This window comes from Terrapene carolina, unplaced genomic scaffold (genome assembly GCF_002925995.2).
Source record: "Terrapene carolina triunguis isolate 2854851 unplaced genomic scaffold, T_m_triunguis-2.0 Scaffold62, whole genome shotgun sequence".
Lineage (NCBI taxonomy): Eukaryota > Metazoa > Chordata > Testudines > Emydidae > Terrapene > Terrapene triunguis.
In genome coordinates, this window is record NW_020664413.1 from 33441286 (window position 1) to 33459736 (window position 18451).

Genomic DNA, 18451 nt, shown 5'->3' on the forward strand with positions numbered 1-18451 from the left:
AGAGTTATCAGCTATACTAAAAATGTTCCGATCATATGTATGCTACCACTCCATCCCTTCACCATGCACCATATGTGGCCCTTGATTTTTGCTAAGAAGCTTCAGTGATATCATTAGGAGTTTTTTGGTATGGAATAAGTGGCAATTATTGCCCATTTTAAGTAACAGTATTGGGTAAAATGAGTATAAACAGGCAATACCATAAAATGTGATTTCTAATACTTCACTATTCATTTAATATATGGTAACTCCTCGCTTAATCTTGTACACCTCTACCCCAATATAACGTGACCTGATATAACACGAATTCGGATATAACGCAGTAAAGCAGCGCTCCAGGGGGGCAGGGCTGTGCGCTCCAGCGGATCAAAGCAAGTTCAATATAACGCATTTTCACCTATAATGCGGTAAGATTTTTTGGCTCCCGAGGACAGCGTTATATTGGGGTAGGGGCGTAGTTATGTTCCTGAAAAATGCAACTTTAAGCGAAACGATGTTAAGCGAATCCAATTTCCCCATAAGAATTAATGTAAATGTGGGGGTTAGGTTCCAGGGAAATTTTTTTCACCAGACAAAAAACTATATCTACATATAACATACACACAGTATACATTTTAAACAATTTAATACTGTTCACAGCTATGATGATTGTGAAGCTTGGTTGAGGTGGTGAAGTTAGAGGGTGGAAGAGGGTGGGATATTTCCCAGGGAATGCCTTACTGCTAAATGATGAACTAGCACTCGGCTGAGCCCTCAAGGGTTAACACATTGTTGTTAATGTAGCCTCTCACACTCTACAAGGCAGCAGGAATGGATGGAAGGGGAGACAGCATAGCAGACAGAGACAGACACACACCTTGTGTGTGGGGGAGAGAGAGAAATGCACACTGCCCCTTTAAGTAAGCTGACCCCTCTTAAGTGCATTGTCTTTTTAAGTGGATCAGGAAGTTGAGACAGCAGCTGCTGCCCCAAGCTCTCTCTGTCTCTCTCCGTCCCTATCCCCACCCTGCTCTATATGGAGAAGGGGTAAGCAGGGTGTAGGAGCGGGGGGGAGTGGGACACCCTGACATTAGCCCTCCCCTCACTCCCCCTGCACAGCAAGCAGGAGGCTCGGGGAGCAGCTCCAAGGCAGAGGGCAGGAGCAGCACATGGCAGAGGAGGGAGGGACAGCTGAACTGCCTGGCAATTGATAGCCTGCTGGGCGGCTGCCGCACAGGGAACTTAGGGGAGCAGGGAGCTGATGGGGGGGGGCTGCCAGTCCACCCTGGTTACAAGCCCCCCCCAGCTAGCTCCACCGGGATGCTCTTCCTGCAAGCAGTGGACAAAGCAGGAGGCTGCCAAACGATGTTAGAAGGGAGTATTGCGCAACTTTGAACGAGCATGTTCCCTAATTGATCAGCAACGTAACAACGAAACAACGTAAACCAGGACGACTTTAAGTGAGGCGTTACTGTACCGTATAGAGCTGTATTATACATATTAATCCAATAGGAAAGTTATGAGTCTTTAGTACATTTGTCCTCCTTAAAACATTTTTAGAATGATCCTATTTACCTAATTAATGTTAGTGTAGTTTCCCTTGCATTAATTATTTGTAAATGACAATTGTACGGATTTTTTAGTGGCAACCACTGTTTGTCCCAGCCATGCAGGAAGAAAGACAAGGCCCAAGGGATGTGGTTTAAGTGGGCCACACATTTATTAATGTAACTCATCTAGGGACTATCTGGCAATAACTTGTCCAGAGCAGGTCATCCTTCCTTCCTTCCATGATTTGTTCACCTAGTGGAGGTTAGGTCTCCACAACTGGTTCCTGCCTGATGCTGGGATCTTACCAGCCTCCATGTGTACAAGGATTAAGGGGCTACAGAAAAGTGGGTTCTCTTCTTGTTGATTCAGACATTAGGAGCTCCATCCCGATTCCCCATCTTCTTTAGGAGAGGCCGTCCCCTAACTCCACTCCAATTACTGTCTACCAGGGAACTCGACTCCCACCCCATTAAATGAGTATCTGCACTGGACAACTGCCAAGTTATCAGTTTGAACTGTATCTCCTGACCTAACCACCAGATCCCTGAGCTGCTGTGGGAAAGACTAAAAAACCCGCCCTGCCCCTGCTAATCTGGCAGTGAGGGGAAAATTCCTTCCCTCTCCCAAACAGGTGACCAGCACGATGCCCACAGAAAACCTGTTCCTACTATAATCCCAGGTATGGGAGGGTGGGATTTGTTATTCTGGGCACATAATGGCACCCTGGCCAGGAGAGAGGGCACACGTGCCCTCCCCTTGGGTGCATGGGGTGCCAGTGGGTTCTGGGGCACCCCTCCTCAGACCAGCCAATCAGCTAGGATGCCTGCCCTCTTCTCAGCTCCATTTCCCCCCTCCCAAACCCACAAGGAACTGAACTCCCACAAGGAGGGGGGAGAGGGACAGAGAGGGAGGGGGTCCCTTAAAGAAGCCACAGAGCCCTCTTTCTTGTGCCGGCCTAGACTAATTCCCACTAATTCCCAGGCTGCAAAGGGGTGCAATTGTATTGTGCATCATCAAAACGCTTCCTTTTACCTTTTTAACATTAGGGACTATCAATGCAAGAAGGTATTCCCTATGTTAGAATGGGGAATCCCTCTTGTACCACTAATATCTTAATTGCAGTAATATGAGTCTTTTTAAGGGTACTGCTTTTTGATGAAAGTTGCCCATTTCGCTTGTACTTTTTTTCAAATACAGCAATATAAAATACGGAAATTCACTTACTACTTGAAGCAGCGCAAGATACCCAGCGCCTACATTATCGAAGTTTACTTTCACATTTTTCCATCGGGCACTTTCATTCTTTTTTATGAGGTCCTCGCACTGAGTATAATTGTCAACATCGCTGATATCAAACATCTCACCAGTTGTTGTGTTAACACAGTGGTAGAACTTGCCAGCAAACAAATTTACTCCCATGATGCTGAAGATTAGCCAGAATATCAGACAAACCAGTAACACATTCATGATGGATGGAATTGCTCCTATCAGGGCATTAACAACCACCTAGCATACAAATTAAAGACAAAAAAGCCTCAATGTATCTTTTATAATTAAAGAATCACACAATGTTCTATTAATATTTCTATAAAACTAACAGATTTTTTTTCTGCCTATGTTTTATAATGAAATATTTTAGCAAATATTGAAAGAAAATAATATCTTTAATGAAACTGAAAAAAGCAAGAACTAAAAACCTACATGGAAAGCCAGACAATGAAAAAGTATGAAAAGAAATTAAAGAAAACCTGGTAGTGGTTAGATGGAGCCTTAGAATTTGTGTGCTCTAGAAAAAAGAGAGAAAGAAATGTTAAATATTAAGAACATAAATCAAAATCTATAAACAGTGCAACAAAATATATCTTTAAATAAATGTAAAGAATGACTGATGATGGAAGACTGAGCAAAAGAATTTTACACATAAAGTAGGCAGTACTGATGACTTGATTCTCAGACTGAATTAAAACATTAGGAATTATACACATGATATTCTAATATTCACATAGAAAAGTTAGGCAACTCTGTACTATGCCTTTGGTTTTGTCATCACATAATTAATTTTAAACCTTGGTCTAAAATAATCTTTATATTCATTGGACTTAATGAGTGCAAAGAAATTCACACTTCTGTTAATTTGTTTTTCTGGGCTATGTTTAATTTATATACAATTAAGCAATTCTACAGGGAAAAAGTGACTGCAAAAGATCAGACCAAGTGCAACTGAGCAAAAGGTTATTTGAATTATGTATAATGATTCTATTTTACTCTGAAAAGAAGATTCAGCAGCTGAGGAAACAGCAAAGAATCTGTCTGCGGTGAAGGTTTTAGGTGGTTAATTTTGTATCTAAAGACCACTAAAATCAAGAGGAGTCTTTCCATTTACTTCACTAGGCTTTTGTTTGGGGCCTATGGGGTGTGGGCAAAGAGCTAATATTTTATCTAGTTGCCAGGTACAAAGGATCTATTTACTGTCATCAGTTATTTAAAAATGCATTCTTATTGTGTTGTACAGTATTGGTGTGATGGGCAGGGCCGGCTCCAGCTTTTTTGCAGCCCCAAGTGGCGAAGAGGGGAAAAAAAAAAAAAAAGCCACGATCGGCGGCACTTCGGCGGCTGCTCTACCACGCCACTTCATTCTTCAGCGGCAATTCGGCGACCGGTCCTTCCCTCCGATAGGGACTAAGGGATCCGCCACTGAATTGCCATTGAAGAGCCGGACGTGCTGCCCCCTTCTGAGGGCCGCCCCAAGAACCAGCTTGCTGCGCCGGTGCCTGGAGCCGGCCCTGGTGATGGGGTGTATCAGCCCCACACTGGTACAGCAGGGGTTAACCCTTCTCTTTTAGCCGAGGAGGCCACACACCCCCAGCTTTGCTGGGCATGCTCCAGCTGGAAGCAGGATATAAAAGCCAGCAGAGCAGCTCAGTCTGGGCTGACCGTGGAGGTGTGTCACCAGCTCCTAGGGAGGACCGCCTGCACTCCAAGATGCGGAGGCCGGCCCTGCGGAGATGGACCCCGACACAGGACATCATAGAGAGGGGAGAGACCGGAGAATCCCAGAGACAGAGGACTCCAGAGACTCGGGTAGGAAGTGACCCAGGGAGGTTTTGTGGGGAAATGGTAACAGAACCGGGCCAAGGCTCGGCGTGTTTCGGTCGGATCCCACCTTGCCAGTAGTACTGGCTCTGGCCATTGCGCCACACTGCCCCGACAGCAGGGGCTGTAATATTGATTCTGGCCATTGCACCGCACTGCTCTGCTATCAAGGGCCGCATTAAGGACTGAGTCCCCTGAGCTGCGCAGCTCCGAGACCCGGGGCACCCCTTCAAACTCGATGTGATGCACCTCTCCCCTGCCCCCACAGGGTGACGGGGTGTATCAGCCCCGCGACAATTGGAAAGAAACAGTACTGTTTGTATGTGAGCTTAAAGTATACAGATAGATTACAAAGGGAGTTTTGTAGAAGCTGAGTTTTCCAAGGTGAAGGTTAACATATGAATGTTATCCATTTTGTTACAAATCAGTTTTTTCAGGCATTAGCATCATCTGTCACTGCAACAGAGATAACTGCTGTTATATTTAGGCAGATTGGCAAGATATGGAAATCTGAATAATTTTCTAAACAGGAAAGAATTGGAAGGCTGTGTGGGAAGAGAGGCAAGGTGGTGGAGTCACACAGGCTCATCAAAATTGCCTTGATCCTTAGGAGAAACATACACAATAAAATTCAAAGTTGAGGGGCAGTAGCTAAAAGAACTCTGCTCCCATCTCTGTCTTCCATTTTTACTCCATCCTTCCCACTACCATTTATTGAGAGAGCCCTCCCCTCACTTCCTATCCTGTGTGGGTGCCTCTCAGAAATACAGAAATGTGTCCGTCCCCCCCCATTCCAGCCAGCAGGGAATCTCATGCTCCTGACATACCTTACATCCCACTGCTGCCATCCTCTTCATCACCATGTTGCTTTGTGTCCCATGCCAGTTCTGACACGTGAGGCAGGGGACTGAGGCTGGCAGCAGAAGTAGATGGAATAAGCATCCCAGGAAGACTGGAGGAGGAACTGGAGTTTCTCAGTTCTAAGGACAGTTTCTCCCCACTCAAGTCCCTAAATCCAATGGGAATTATAACAGCTCCAAGGCTGGAATAACTCACCTCTGTAGTCATGAGTAGAGTGGGTACACTTTAAGTCTGACCTGCAAGAAGTAAACTACATGCGTGTAAACCCTGTGCAGATACTTTTCCCTCACACACTTTCATATACTCCGTCATAGGAGTTCTGTGTAGTAAGCCCCAGTATCATTATTTAAAACCTGATTGCCATACATAGTAGAAAGATAGCAACCACAGTTCTTCAAGTTAAGTGGCCACAATTTTTTTAGACTTTTTGTTTCTTAGCAGGAGGGAAATACAGAAACTATGGTTCCTTCACTCATCATATGATAGGAATTAACAATGCATCCATTGCATCCTGATAATTCCTTAATGTTTTACACAAAACCTCTGTAATTAGCTAGGTGGTAAATAACCTAAAAATATGTGTGATTGCTTGTAAATACTAATGCTTGCAAATGGATATAAGTTTTAGTTATGTAATAAAGCAGGGGTAGGCAACCTATGGCACGTGTGCCAAAGTCGGCACGCGAGCTGGTTGTCAGTGGCACTCACACTGGCCGGTTCCTGGCCACCGGTCCGGGGGGTTCTGCTCTTTAATTTAATTTTAAATGAAGCTTCTTAAACATTTTAAATACCTTATTTACTTTACATACAACAATAGTTTAGTTATATATTATAGACTTATAGAAAAAGACCTTCTAAAAACGTTAAAATGTATTACTGGCACGCGAAACCTTAAATTAGAGTGAATAAATGAAGACTCGGCACACCACTTCTGAAAGGTTGCCGACCCCTGTAATAAAGCATCCTACTGTAGATGCTGGTATGCAATAGAAAAGAGGATAGTGCAATATTTCTGCATGGATTTGTCATTCCTCATTTTGCAAATATGGTTTCTGTTTATGCATGGATTATTTCAGGTTCTTTCATTTGTCTCACCCGCATCCCTTCAAATCGTGACAAGGCTCTTAGAGGTCTCAAAGCTCTTAGTGTCCTAAGCGATTTAATGGCACCAAGTTCGGAATAGCCCAAGGCATTGGCTACTAGACTAACCAACGACACCTAGAGAAAAACAGAAAAACAATAATTATTCATTTCCTGAACCTGTTGATATTAGGATATAATATGTGTTATGTGGGTTTCTTAAGACTGGTTGGACCTCTTTCTACAGTATTCCTTTTTTAGCCATAGGAAATATTTAAAAAAATAATTGAGGAAGGGAAAATTCTTATAGGACACCTGTTTATGGAACCTTTGTTGACATAAAAAGGTCCTTAAATTTTCACATATTTTGTTGGAGGGGCAAGGAACCATAATGGACCTAAAGAGGGCCTGTTTAAAAAAAAAGAGTATACATTAGTCTGTACTGCTTGCCAATTTGTCTTATCTTTATCTCTTCTTATCTGGTTAGAGTTCAATATCTGGACATAGCTCACTGTTCTCAAAGGATATAGTTTTCAAAAGCGCCTACATATCTTAAGGGCCTGAGTTCTACTGACTTTCAATAGGTTTTAGTTGCTTTCAAAAATTTTACCCACGGTCTTTAATAAGGATACTTTGTACCTTTTTCTGAGGTTTTTCAGTACTTTACAGATGTGGCGAAGTGTTATTTATTATCCTCATTTTACAAAGGCACCGAGAGGTTATGTAACTTGCCCAGGGTCAAGCAGTGGCGAGTTAATAGAACAGGTAGGACTAGGATCTAGTTCTCCTAACTTCTGATTCACTGCTCTAACCAGCACATCATGAGCCTTCCCTACAGACTTGATCATTTGGTCAGACTCAAAGGGCACGGATCCAGTCTTAGCTCCATGCCATACATGGAGCAATGCATGATAGCCATATAAAATAATAGTTCCTGTAAGCCACCATATCTACCTTAGAATCCAGGAACTAGTGGATAGAATACCTGGAGTGCAAAAATTTTTGGCAAAAAGTGGGCAGACACCCCAGTAATTGGTGCAGATTCCACAACACTCTTCTTTATTCTTCTGCTTACCAACAAGTTTGGTAGGTTTCAGTGGCAGCAGTTCACCTGTGAAAGGCTGATGATTGCTGTGATAACTCAGCATGGACATCTTCCCATGGCCTGTTGTCAGGAAGACTTCATGAACCTTAGATATTAATAATACAGTCGCTGTTCCACACCCAGACATAAAAACATAGTGACTAATATCTGTGAAATTAGTATTGGTGGAGCTGCCATATTCCTACTTTCTTGACTATCTTCTTCCAAAGGGGAGATTTGAGAAGGATGATTAACAATATCACTAAGGTCCAAAAATGACTTATTGAGCAAAAGCCTAACCACAACCCATTTAAAGGCACATTCTTGTACATTATAAGTGTTATGAAAGTAAAGATAGCAGGATTTGAACTACAGTGATTGCCATTTAAAAGGCATTGTTTACCAACAGATAAGCAATTGAGGTTCCCAACTTATTTCCTGTTCTAAATACAGGAAAGTACGGTGCTACCTCAAATACTTGTGTGACAGCTATTGGCGAATTTCAGCTTTTTATTGACCACGACTGTATATTTACAAAGACACACGAGCAATGAAATCATATTGGTACTATATCAGAGAAGATTGCTCAATGTAAATTACTCCACCTAGAGAGAGGATTAACTTTTATGTCTGAAATGAAGCTAATTTAAGCAGTCTTTAAGTGGAAGAATTTGCCACAGTTGTGTTTCTCTTGATTAAACTATACCTATACCATTCCACCACCAGAAGTATAGAAGACATGTATACCTGAATATATGCATATTTCTTTCCAGTACTTGAAAGAATCCTGAAGACCTTCATTTAATCCCACAGAATTTATAAAATAAGTAACTTTTCAGATATAAGTATTCACTGATATGACAATAAGGAATACCCCTTATGTGCTAAAATAGCACCCCTGTTTTATTTTATATATAAACAAAAATGACTTGAACCACAAATATGGGAGTATGCATCTAGAAATGACAATCTGAGAGCAGATAGTAATCAAACACCTGATTAATTCTATTTTGCTATATAGAGTAATCTGACAGAAAGTAATTTTGTAATTAATTCACTCAACATACCTTTCAAATGGATTATGTCTAAGGAAGAATGCATTTTTTACCAAAGGAAAGGCTTATATTATTTTATTATTGCCATAATGGATAAGGTTGTAATGGAATTTACTGTGCCTTAGCATGGTATTAGCAAGAAAAATCTTACTGATGACTGTTCAGTAATAAGATAAAATATTATTATTTCTGTCCTTACAAGGCAGATTTAAAATAATCTATTTGCTTTCTAAATCTATAATGAAAAAGTACTTTTTTATACTGTGCCATTATTAATATACTCTAGAGGTGACAAACTGTGGAGTGCATTGTATTGTGAACAAAATATTTATAATTCATTCCTGTCAACAAAAGATAACCAGGCCCAGATGAGGGATAATACATAGTATTGAAAACACCACATTCTTTGTATGGATTCAAGAATCAACTATAAACTATAACAATATTAAACACATCCACAGTTAGGACAAAACACCTCCTTTGAAACTGTTTACATACTAATGGCAGATTCATGAGCTACTCCTCTCCCACATTGGCCCCACTTTTAGAATGCTCTCAGCCCCCTCTCTCAATTAAACAGGACTCTTTGGGCAAAATCTTCAGCTAGTGTAAATAGATGCAGCTCCATTTTGTTCAGTAGAATTGTGCCAATTTACAACAGTGAGGTTGTGGCTGTTAAGGTCATTTCTCAACCCACTTTGTCTGTAAGGTACTTTGTGCTACTTGTAGAGTCCTCAGCCTCACTGTAGCACTCTTACTTTCATGACTTATTAGTTTCTTCATAAAAAATATTGAACTTACTGTAAATTACAACTGTATGACTGAACTAGTCAGGAAAAGATGGACAAAGTAAGAGGACATAATTTGCTTGTAATCATTAGGATTCATTTTATAGTATATGTAGTGTGAATACTTATTGTAATCCATACACTATACTGCTTCAGTATCCTTAGTTTGAATTTTGGCACCAACTCTTTTACTGCTTAGGTAAGAAAATAACTTATCATTTAATACCTTAGCAATCAGAAACTGTTGGTTTTTTTTCAAATTAATAAATGTATGTGTATAGATGCAGTAATGATAGTGGATTTTAACAATAAACTTTTAAACTCTTCCTAAAAATGTTAGCAGAAAAGTGAGGGTCAGGGATGTGTGACTGATATTTAGAAATAGGGATCTCCCAATACAAGTCTAATATTTTGAAAAAGTGTTTAAAACTTTTTGGAGGGATTTACTGCCCCCAAGTAGCTCTTCTCAAGATGACCTTATGCCTCCAAGACTCCACTGCAGGTGAAGTCTGAGAGGAAACCTAGATCTCCCACACTATAGCAGCAGGAGGGAAGGTGGAAGAAGGACCGGGAATACAGAGGGGGCATGTTCAACCATTTCCACAGCTCAAAACTATCAGAGGGAAGTACTGCAGGAAGGGGCAGGCATGTCGGCTATAAGCAGCAGGTGAAAAGTGGTAAGAGGGAAGGGGAGGGAAACCTGCCCTGCTGAAAGGGAAGAGGAAAGAAGAGCTAGAGAGGGGGTAGCAGGCAGGACAGAACTGGTGGGAAGAAAAGGGAGTGTATTCTTCCAGCTCAGGCCAAAGAGAAAGTGTTTTCTGGGACCACAGCACAAGACTGAGCACCGTATCAGAGAGTCCCAAAGTTACCTATATTCTACACAAATGTGGTGTCCCTTTACTTTTGTTGTTGAAAATTATTTATATCAGAAATGCAGAATCATTAAACTGAGGTGATATGAGGGAGTTATACTGAAGCTAAAACTCCAGGGTGGGATTTTCAAAAACACTCACCATTAGCCCAACTCTGTTACCATTAAAGTGAGTGCATTTGAAAATCTGACCGAGAGCTGTGAGAATAATTCATTACATTCATTAGTAGATGAATTTCACATCTGTCTGTCTGCAAATTGTCCACAAATAGATTGTGATTTTCTCAAGTTTGTTTTTCTAAATAATTCACTCAGTACTTTTTGTGAATAATTACTGGTCTATAGTTTGTTCCTTGCAAGTATTCAGAATTTAATTTGATTAGACACATAATTCATAAACTGTATTTCTGTTCCCTGACTGGTTAAGCAAAACTGTTAGGATTAGATTTACTGTGTAAAGAGTCATAATTATGAATCAGAAATTCACTTTCAGCAACTTTTTTGCAATAACTATCTTAAAATGGGCTCTACCATAGATTTTCCTATGTGGGCACGTCACTTAATCTTTCTCTACCACTAATTCCCAACTATAAATGGAGATAAAACTTCCTTTCTCTGGCCCTTTTCCTGTTTTGTCTATTTAGATTGTAAGCTCTTTAGGGCAGGGATTGCCTACTGCTCCGTGTACATATAGTACTAGACACTATTGTACTACAAATAATAATTAATAATACTTTTGGGGAACATTCCTGCTGGGAAATTAATTTTCATAGAAAGCTAAGAGTCGTGTGTACAGTCAAAGTGAATTAATTTAAATATTTGAACAAATAAGCATGGAACATTTTTAGGCATGTTCAGCCAGATCTATTAATAATATATAAGTCAGCAATATGACCTATCTTTCTCATGGAGCATCTATTAAGCTTGGTTTTTTTGCTTAGTTTAATTGTTCTTTTGGAATTTCAACCTATATGAGTCGTTGAGATGCTGGGATACAGGAAGGTCAAATCAGTGATTGTATCTCAATTATAGATATACTAGTGCCCAGTAGTATTCAGCAAATATGTTATTTGTTTAATATGATTATATCATTCAGATTTTATATACTACAGTTTAAAAAATGGGCACACTCAACAAAGTTCTAAAGATACATATAATAAAATCAACAGACTCCAGAAATTGCCCAAGATAACACTGCCCCAGCAGCAACTTAGATAAGCACAAATGTAATAGCTAACAAAATCATCCAACTGTTCCCCAACTTCACTCACCTTTTAGCTCACTATGGGCCAAGAAGAAGGTATGGGCCTGCCAGCCTGCCCTAAAGGCTACAAATTCAGGCCGTTCTGGACCAAAGGGGGAGAACACGTTTTGAAGGTTCAGGACCATCAGAGAGTCCTGCCAGACGTCCCTTTACTTTTATACCCATAAAGCTCTGGTTTGGTCCCTTCCACTTATGGTTTGGGCACTTCCAGTTGTGGCAGTTTTTCCCAGGGAGAGAGGCCATATCCTACATAGGTTAAAACCTTTGAGGAATGTCCCTGTTCATCCTTAAAACAATTTAGCTGATAGTTGTTTAGGCAATCAAGCAATTTTTATTAGGTGCAAATTTCAGTCCTTTACAATGGGAAAAGAGGTTGTAGGGAGAGAAGCATAAACCCCATAAATGGGAGAATGTAAACATAGCTTCTGTGTCACAGTCTGAATCTGTCTCTATTACTTTCCCTCGTACTCTCAAGTGAGTTCATAAGTTTCTTTTGGAAGTGCTGATGTGGAGTGCTCAAGAGGGAACTGCTGAATTAGCCTTACGTACAGTAAAACATTTGTTGACTGCATTCCAGAACATGGAATATATTTTTTCTAGGAAGGCGGGATGTTCAGCTCTTGTCTGGTCATTCTTATTTTTATAAAATTAAGAAAAATGGGGAAATTTTAAATTAGATTGCAAAATATTTATCACTTCTGAGGACCTCATTATGAGATTCTTTTCTTAGGCAACGCTATTGCTGAAAAAGCACCCAAAACTCTACATCAAGTATGCTCTTTTAAAAAAATAAATCAATTGGAGCCTTCATTATAAAAATAGAGCAATTGAAACATGATCTGTGGCTCATCTATAAAGGTGTGAGTAAGTTTCTTCTTTAAAATTCCCAGATAGAAGCCCCTGAATTCTGCATTACCTCTTATTGAAACCACACATTGAGACTACCACATAATGGCACTGGCGCTTCACCATGGTGTAGCATACATTACGTCATCCAGATGAAAATTATGTTTTTCTCCACTTCCTAGCTGCGTGGTAGACCAATTAAGCCAGTCTGTCGTGTGAGACTCCTGAACCTGACAAATTTCTAGAGCAGGGGTAGTCAATAGGCGGACCGTGGGCCAAATCTGGACTTCCAGATGCTTTTGAATGGACCCAAAATCTTTTTATTTACTTATTATTATTGTTATTGGGTTTTTTTAAATTTTCTCTGAAGTCTGGACCTTCACTATACCTTGACTAATAAATTTGGACCTTGACAAAAAATAATCTTCCCCTGTTCTAGAGCATACTAACAGAAACATTACAGTAATGGGACCCAAATTTGGACTGCCTAGTGAAGCAATACAATAATTTAGTGGCAACAATCATGAGCACCTTTGCCTCCAAGATACTCATTCTCATTTGAACGCACACATCACTTTGGCTCACTAAAGAACTGAGTCAGATAATATGGGAAGGCAGGAGACCAAAATATTCTGGGAGCACTGATCCCTTAAGACAATGAACATAAGAACATAAGTATCAGAGGGGTAGCCATGTTAGTCTGGATCTGTAAAAGCAGCAAAAATGCTGCATCCGACAAAGTGGGTATTCACCCACGAAAGCTCATGCTCCAATACGTCTGTTAGTCTATAAGGTGCCATAAGAACATAAGAACAGCCGTACTGGGTCAGACAATCACCGTCCTGCACTTTAAGTAAGTGGGGGGGGTTTATCTGGCTAGACTGGGTAGGAATTTTTCCCTTACCATCCTATTGGCCAGGTGCAGTTGGGGTTTTTTGCCTTCCTCGCAGCAGGTTCAGGTGGGCTCTGTTCATGCAGAGCATGACGGGCAGTAGGTCATATGTTGCAACTCTTTATTTAAGTGCATAACGGATGTTCAGTGCAGGTACTCCATAAATTAAGGTACAAAAGAATGGATAAATGGATTGGGAAAGGAATTAAGGAGAGGTGCTTGGTAATTGAGCAAGCCGGGGCCAGTTGGGGACTCCTATGATTGGTACAGCAGGGAGCCAACCCCCCATCATTATAGTCTATTTTAACCCCTCCTACGAGGGGGGGTGGTCAGTAAGGTCCCGGCAAGGGAATGTTGGAGGGACCTGGATGAAAAGTGGGGGGAGCTGGTGGAAGGCCCCCCCCTCCCTGGAATTGGTTGGAATTGGAGGGTCCCGGCAGTGGGTCTGCTGGAGGGACATGAACGGAAAGGTGTGTGTGTGTGTATGTGGGGGTGGGGGGGAGGCGGGAGAGGAAGGAGGGGCTGAAAAAAAGCATTCACCCCGCCCCTCGGTGAATTGTGGGGGTTTTCACCTGCACTGCACATTTTATCCGCCGGGTTAGTCCCAGACATCTAATAATGAAGTTGTGGCCTGATTAAACCCATATCTAATGTCTCCTGTCATTTTTTCGGCATAGCCAGACAAAGGTCCATCTAGCCCAGTATCCTGTCTTTCTACAATGGCCAATGCCAGGTGCCCCATAGGGAATGAACAGAACAGGTAATCATCAAGTGATCCATCCCCTGTACATATATGCCATGGCTGGAAAGGAAGCCAAGAAAGCTTCTCTCCTCTTCCATCATAAACCCTCCCAAATCATAGCTGACTTATTTATTACAAATTGTCGAACAGCTAATAAAGCTTGGACAGCATTTGGACCAAACATAATATCTTAGATGCAAAGTTTGGATGGCTGTGGAAAAATTCCATGATGATATAATGTATTATTTGAGAAACAACATGTGATCATATAATAAGACTGTGTCATAATGTATATACACAAATTTTGGAGGTTTGCATGGGACCTTAACTTTGGTATGTCCTGGCTTTAGTTTAGTATGTAATGTTCTGTTAGTTACAGTTTTTTCTTTTGAATATAAATGTACGTTTAGTAACACCATCAGATAACAACAGGCTGTTAGTAAAATTTTCATAAATTTTTGCTGCAAGTACTGTGTTCATTAGAAATCTACTTCACAATAGTGAGCTTTGTAACTTTGTTGATAGGAAAATCAGTCAAAAAAGACTTGAAGAATAAAGTACTTACATCAACAATCAAGAAGTCCAGCCAGCACCAGGCATTAGTGAAATACATTTGAAAACCATAGGCAACCCATTTCAGAAGCATTTCCAGAATGAAGATGTAAGTGAAAACCTTGTCAGCATATTCCAGCATGGTCTTGATAGTCTTGCGCTGCTCTATATATATGTCTTCAAAAGCCTGTGAACACAAAGTTTGCAAGTATTCATAACACTTCCTGGTTCAGAAAGATCAATTAGATAAATGAAGAAAGCGGTGGGATTTAAGTTTTTGTCTCTTCTTTGTGCACCATTTTCAACTCTTATGTTACTTAGTTCCCATTTCACTACATCTGCTTCAATGGAATCCAACTTTGAGAGAGGCAGTCTTGTTTTATGCTTTCTCCAATAGAATATGGAGAATATGTTTTGAATATGAATCCTTTTCTTAAGCAAAAGGAAAAGTCTAGTCTCTTTTATTTTGAGAAACAAGAAATATAGGGACTCCACATGTAATTCTGTGTACTGTTTGTGTGACCCTCAATTAGCTGTGATTTTTTTTCACAATTGAGGTTTTACAAAATCAAAGTAAATAATTCCAGGCCAAATCCTGAGGCCCTTACTCAGATTTTTACTCAACCTTTAAATAAACCTTCACAGAAGTTAGTGAGAAATTTGCCTGTGTAAGAATTATTGCCTGTAGAGACTTCAGGATTTGCAATCCTATTTTATTGCTGAATCAAGAAATAAATACAAAGAATGATTTTCTGCCAATATTTTAATATGGGGCTTAACCCAAAAAATCCTCCTGTTCCAGATACGTATATTCTCCCAGAGAGGAGTAGTGAGGAAGATTTTATTTACTTCCCCATTTAAATAAAATCTTTTTCCTATCAGCATAACCAAGAAAAAAAGACAGTGTTAATTGGCAAGAAAATATATATTTAAGTGTATTTATGGAAATGTTTGTAATTCGTTTTTGGAAAGTATACTATGCCCATTGATAGGGTTGCAAGTGCAGAGCTTGTGTAATTTGAAATGGGATAGTGGTGAAGAGTGACGATCTTTTTGGAAACAATTGCCATTTCGTGAAATCTTATACATTCCAAAGATGACAAAAAATTTAGAAAATCATAATAGTAAGACAACAATGAGCCAGGGTAGAACATGAAGGGGATGATTTAAGCAGAATGCAAAGAGTTCCTGAGCTTCACCAGATAGTTCAAATGGCCCCAAATCCTAAAGTAAAATAATTTGAAGCCATAAATGTGTACATGTTTTCATGTCAAAACCATGATTTGCATATGATTTTGATGTGCACTCATACATTGCCCCAGGTCCTCTCAGAAGTAGAGATGGGCTCACAATTTAAAATTTTGGTCCAAATCCAAACAGTAACAAAAGTTAGTAGTATTCAGGTCCAAAACTTCTGCAATGAGTAACCACTATAAATTCTGGGTAACTCCACTGGCTTTAATAAAGTTACTCCAGATTTACACCAGTCTAATTAAAAGCAGAGTTTAGCCCAGTGTTTTGGTTTTGGTCCATCTCTAATCAAAACATATGTGAATTTTAGCAAGCCTTCCAACCTTGGTCCACATTTCAAAACTGTAATGAAACATGAAATGCAGGAAGTTTTAGAGTGATTTTGGGTTTCAGCATGAACATTTTGCACAGCTGCGATTAAAATACATCAATACTTCTTTATCTTGCACATTATAACGTGAGTGTTTGCTTCTGCTGATTCCCAAATATTTCTTAAATTGAATAGATTTTCATACTGATCAAAAACTATCCTGTATGCAAACATACTTTTAATAAATCACCCTTCTAAAAACTTATTTTTCAGAATATGTCATAATTGTTTCACTCACCAGAGCGCCACTGCTCAGAAGAATCATGAAGACAATGAATGTCTCAAACCAGTTGTGTTCAACTATGCTGTAGCAGGTTTTCCTAAGATTCCACCAATTTTTGCCTTTGCCATCTTCTATACTTACTTGACAACATGTGAACTTCTGCACACAACCTGTAAACATATTAAATAACTAGAAATTGGAATAAAATAGCAACTTATTTTGAAGTAGTTAATCACTCTGGCATCCAAATTATTATAAAAATTCTTAGTTTGATAGCCACTCTCTTTATGAGATACTTTTAAAATCTGATACTGGAATCCCCTACTTGCCGTTACAAGGTTCTGAATAGTGATAGTAAGTAGATTTAAACTACATTTAGGAGTGAAACCATGGAGAGAAATTGACAGTGATTTGCATTTACAACTAAGTATGAAATTGACTTTAAAAATATCTGTCTATATTACACACAATCTATGAACTACAGTAGAACCTCAGAGTTACGAACACCTCGGGAATGGAGGTTGTTCGTAACTCTGAAATGTTCATAACTCTGAACAAAACATTATGGTTCTTTCAAAAGTTTACAACTGAACATTGACTTAATACAGCTTTGAAACTTTACTATGCAGAAGAAAACTGCTCCTTTCCCTTTTATTTTTTTTTAGTAGTTTACATTTAACATAGCACTGTACTGTATTTACTTTTTTTTGTCTCTGCTGCTGCCTGATTGCGTACTTCCAGTTCCAAATGAGGTGTATGGTTGACTGGTCAGTTCGTAACTCTGGTGTTCATAACTCTGAGGTTCTACTGTATATCCAAAACACAGTAGTGTTTGTGGCTGTTGGCCCATGTCAGTTCTGTTTCTCTCAGAAAAACAGAGTTGCTCCAAATTCTAAGGGCCTTCTCTATTGACTACAAAATACAATTATAGGATTGGAAAAATTAATACTGCAAGTACCTTAATATTGAGATATGTTAGCGATTGAGCAGAGAGGAGAGTTAGCCACCTTCCAGAGAATTCCTACTTTGACAGTTGATTGTTATCACTGAGAAGGCAGTAGCTTCTCTTGGCTAGTGAAACCAAGAAGGCCCATGGTGTTTCAAGAGCCAACTGTTGTAGAAGCAAATTGTGATTGAATCAAGCCCCAGTTTGCTAACGCAATCTTTAGGCAATATTGTGTTTTGTTACCTTCTGTAAAACAGGCTATTGGTTCAAGAGCTTCTTCAGGTTCAATCTCAGCTTGTTCGCCCTCTCCAGGAGGGGCAATATTAACTGTGCTGCCTTCAGATGAGCTGGATGCATTTAGCTTCTGAAAATAAAATCCCACAGGAAATTTTTTTTTCCTCACTAAGTATATATTATTCATAGAACACATTGAAATATGTCAGTGCTCCACAACTTTTAAATAAGATTATCAGTAAATACATATTGATAATATGCATTACCATAAGCAAAATCATAGTATTAAAATCTATGTAGTGTGGTTTTGATTTCTAGACTATCTTCTTATAGGAAATTCTAAAAAATAATTTGTCCACTAACCTGATCCATGTGTAAGAATTCTGAAATTAAGGTTCAATAATATTAAAATTGGTCAATTTGCATATGCCATACTGTTAGTTATTTCACTCCCTATTATATTGGATTAAACTGTGAATGTCACTTAATCTTTCCAGCACAATGACCAAACCAATAGAAATCAGCATATCTTCATGTCCACTACAAATGGTATTTTCTCTAAAATATACAGTTAGGGCCGGCTCTGGCTTTTTGGCCGCCCCAAGTAAAAAAAAAAAAACGGGGGGGCGGAAGGCCAGCAAAAAAAAAAAAAAAAACCTGCGGCGCGGCCAGAGCGCGGGGAGGGAGGGAGCGGGCGGGAGAGAGAGAGAAGGGGGCAGCCAGGGCCACAGCAGGGGCGCTGCCACGTGGCCCCTCCCGCTGCGCCGCC

The 18451-nt window shown here is 39.9% G+C and overlaps 1 protein-coding gene across 16 annotated transcripts in view; it reads right to left on the reverse strand.

The window, feature by feature from the left end:
- Positions 1-18451, reverse strand: part of LOC112105136 (sodium channel protein type 2 subunit alpha-like) — a 101449-nt gene that overhangs the window by 14483 nt on the left and 68515 nt on the right. For 14 of the 16 annotated variants that reach the window (XM_026647526.1, XM_026647520.1, XM_026647517.1 and 11 more), the window contains 5 exons: positions 17692-17812; positions 16518-16672; positions 14672-14845; positions 6580-6702; positions 2755-3036 (listed from right to left, as the gene is read on the reverse strand). In XM_026647526.1, the coding sequence (XP_026503311.1) occupies positions 2755-3036; positions 6580-6702; positions 14672-14845; positions 16518-16672; positions 17692-17812 (855 nt within the window). The remainder of the gene's footprint in view (positions 1-2754; positions 3037-6579; positions 6703-14671; positions 14846-16517; positions 16673-17691; positions 17813-18451) is intronic. The other 2 variants (XM_029910580.1, XM_026647522.1) reach the window with 1 other exon arrangement.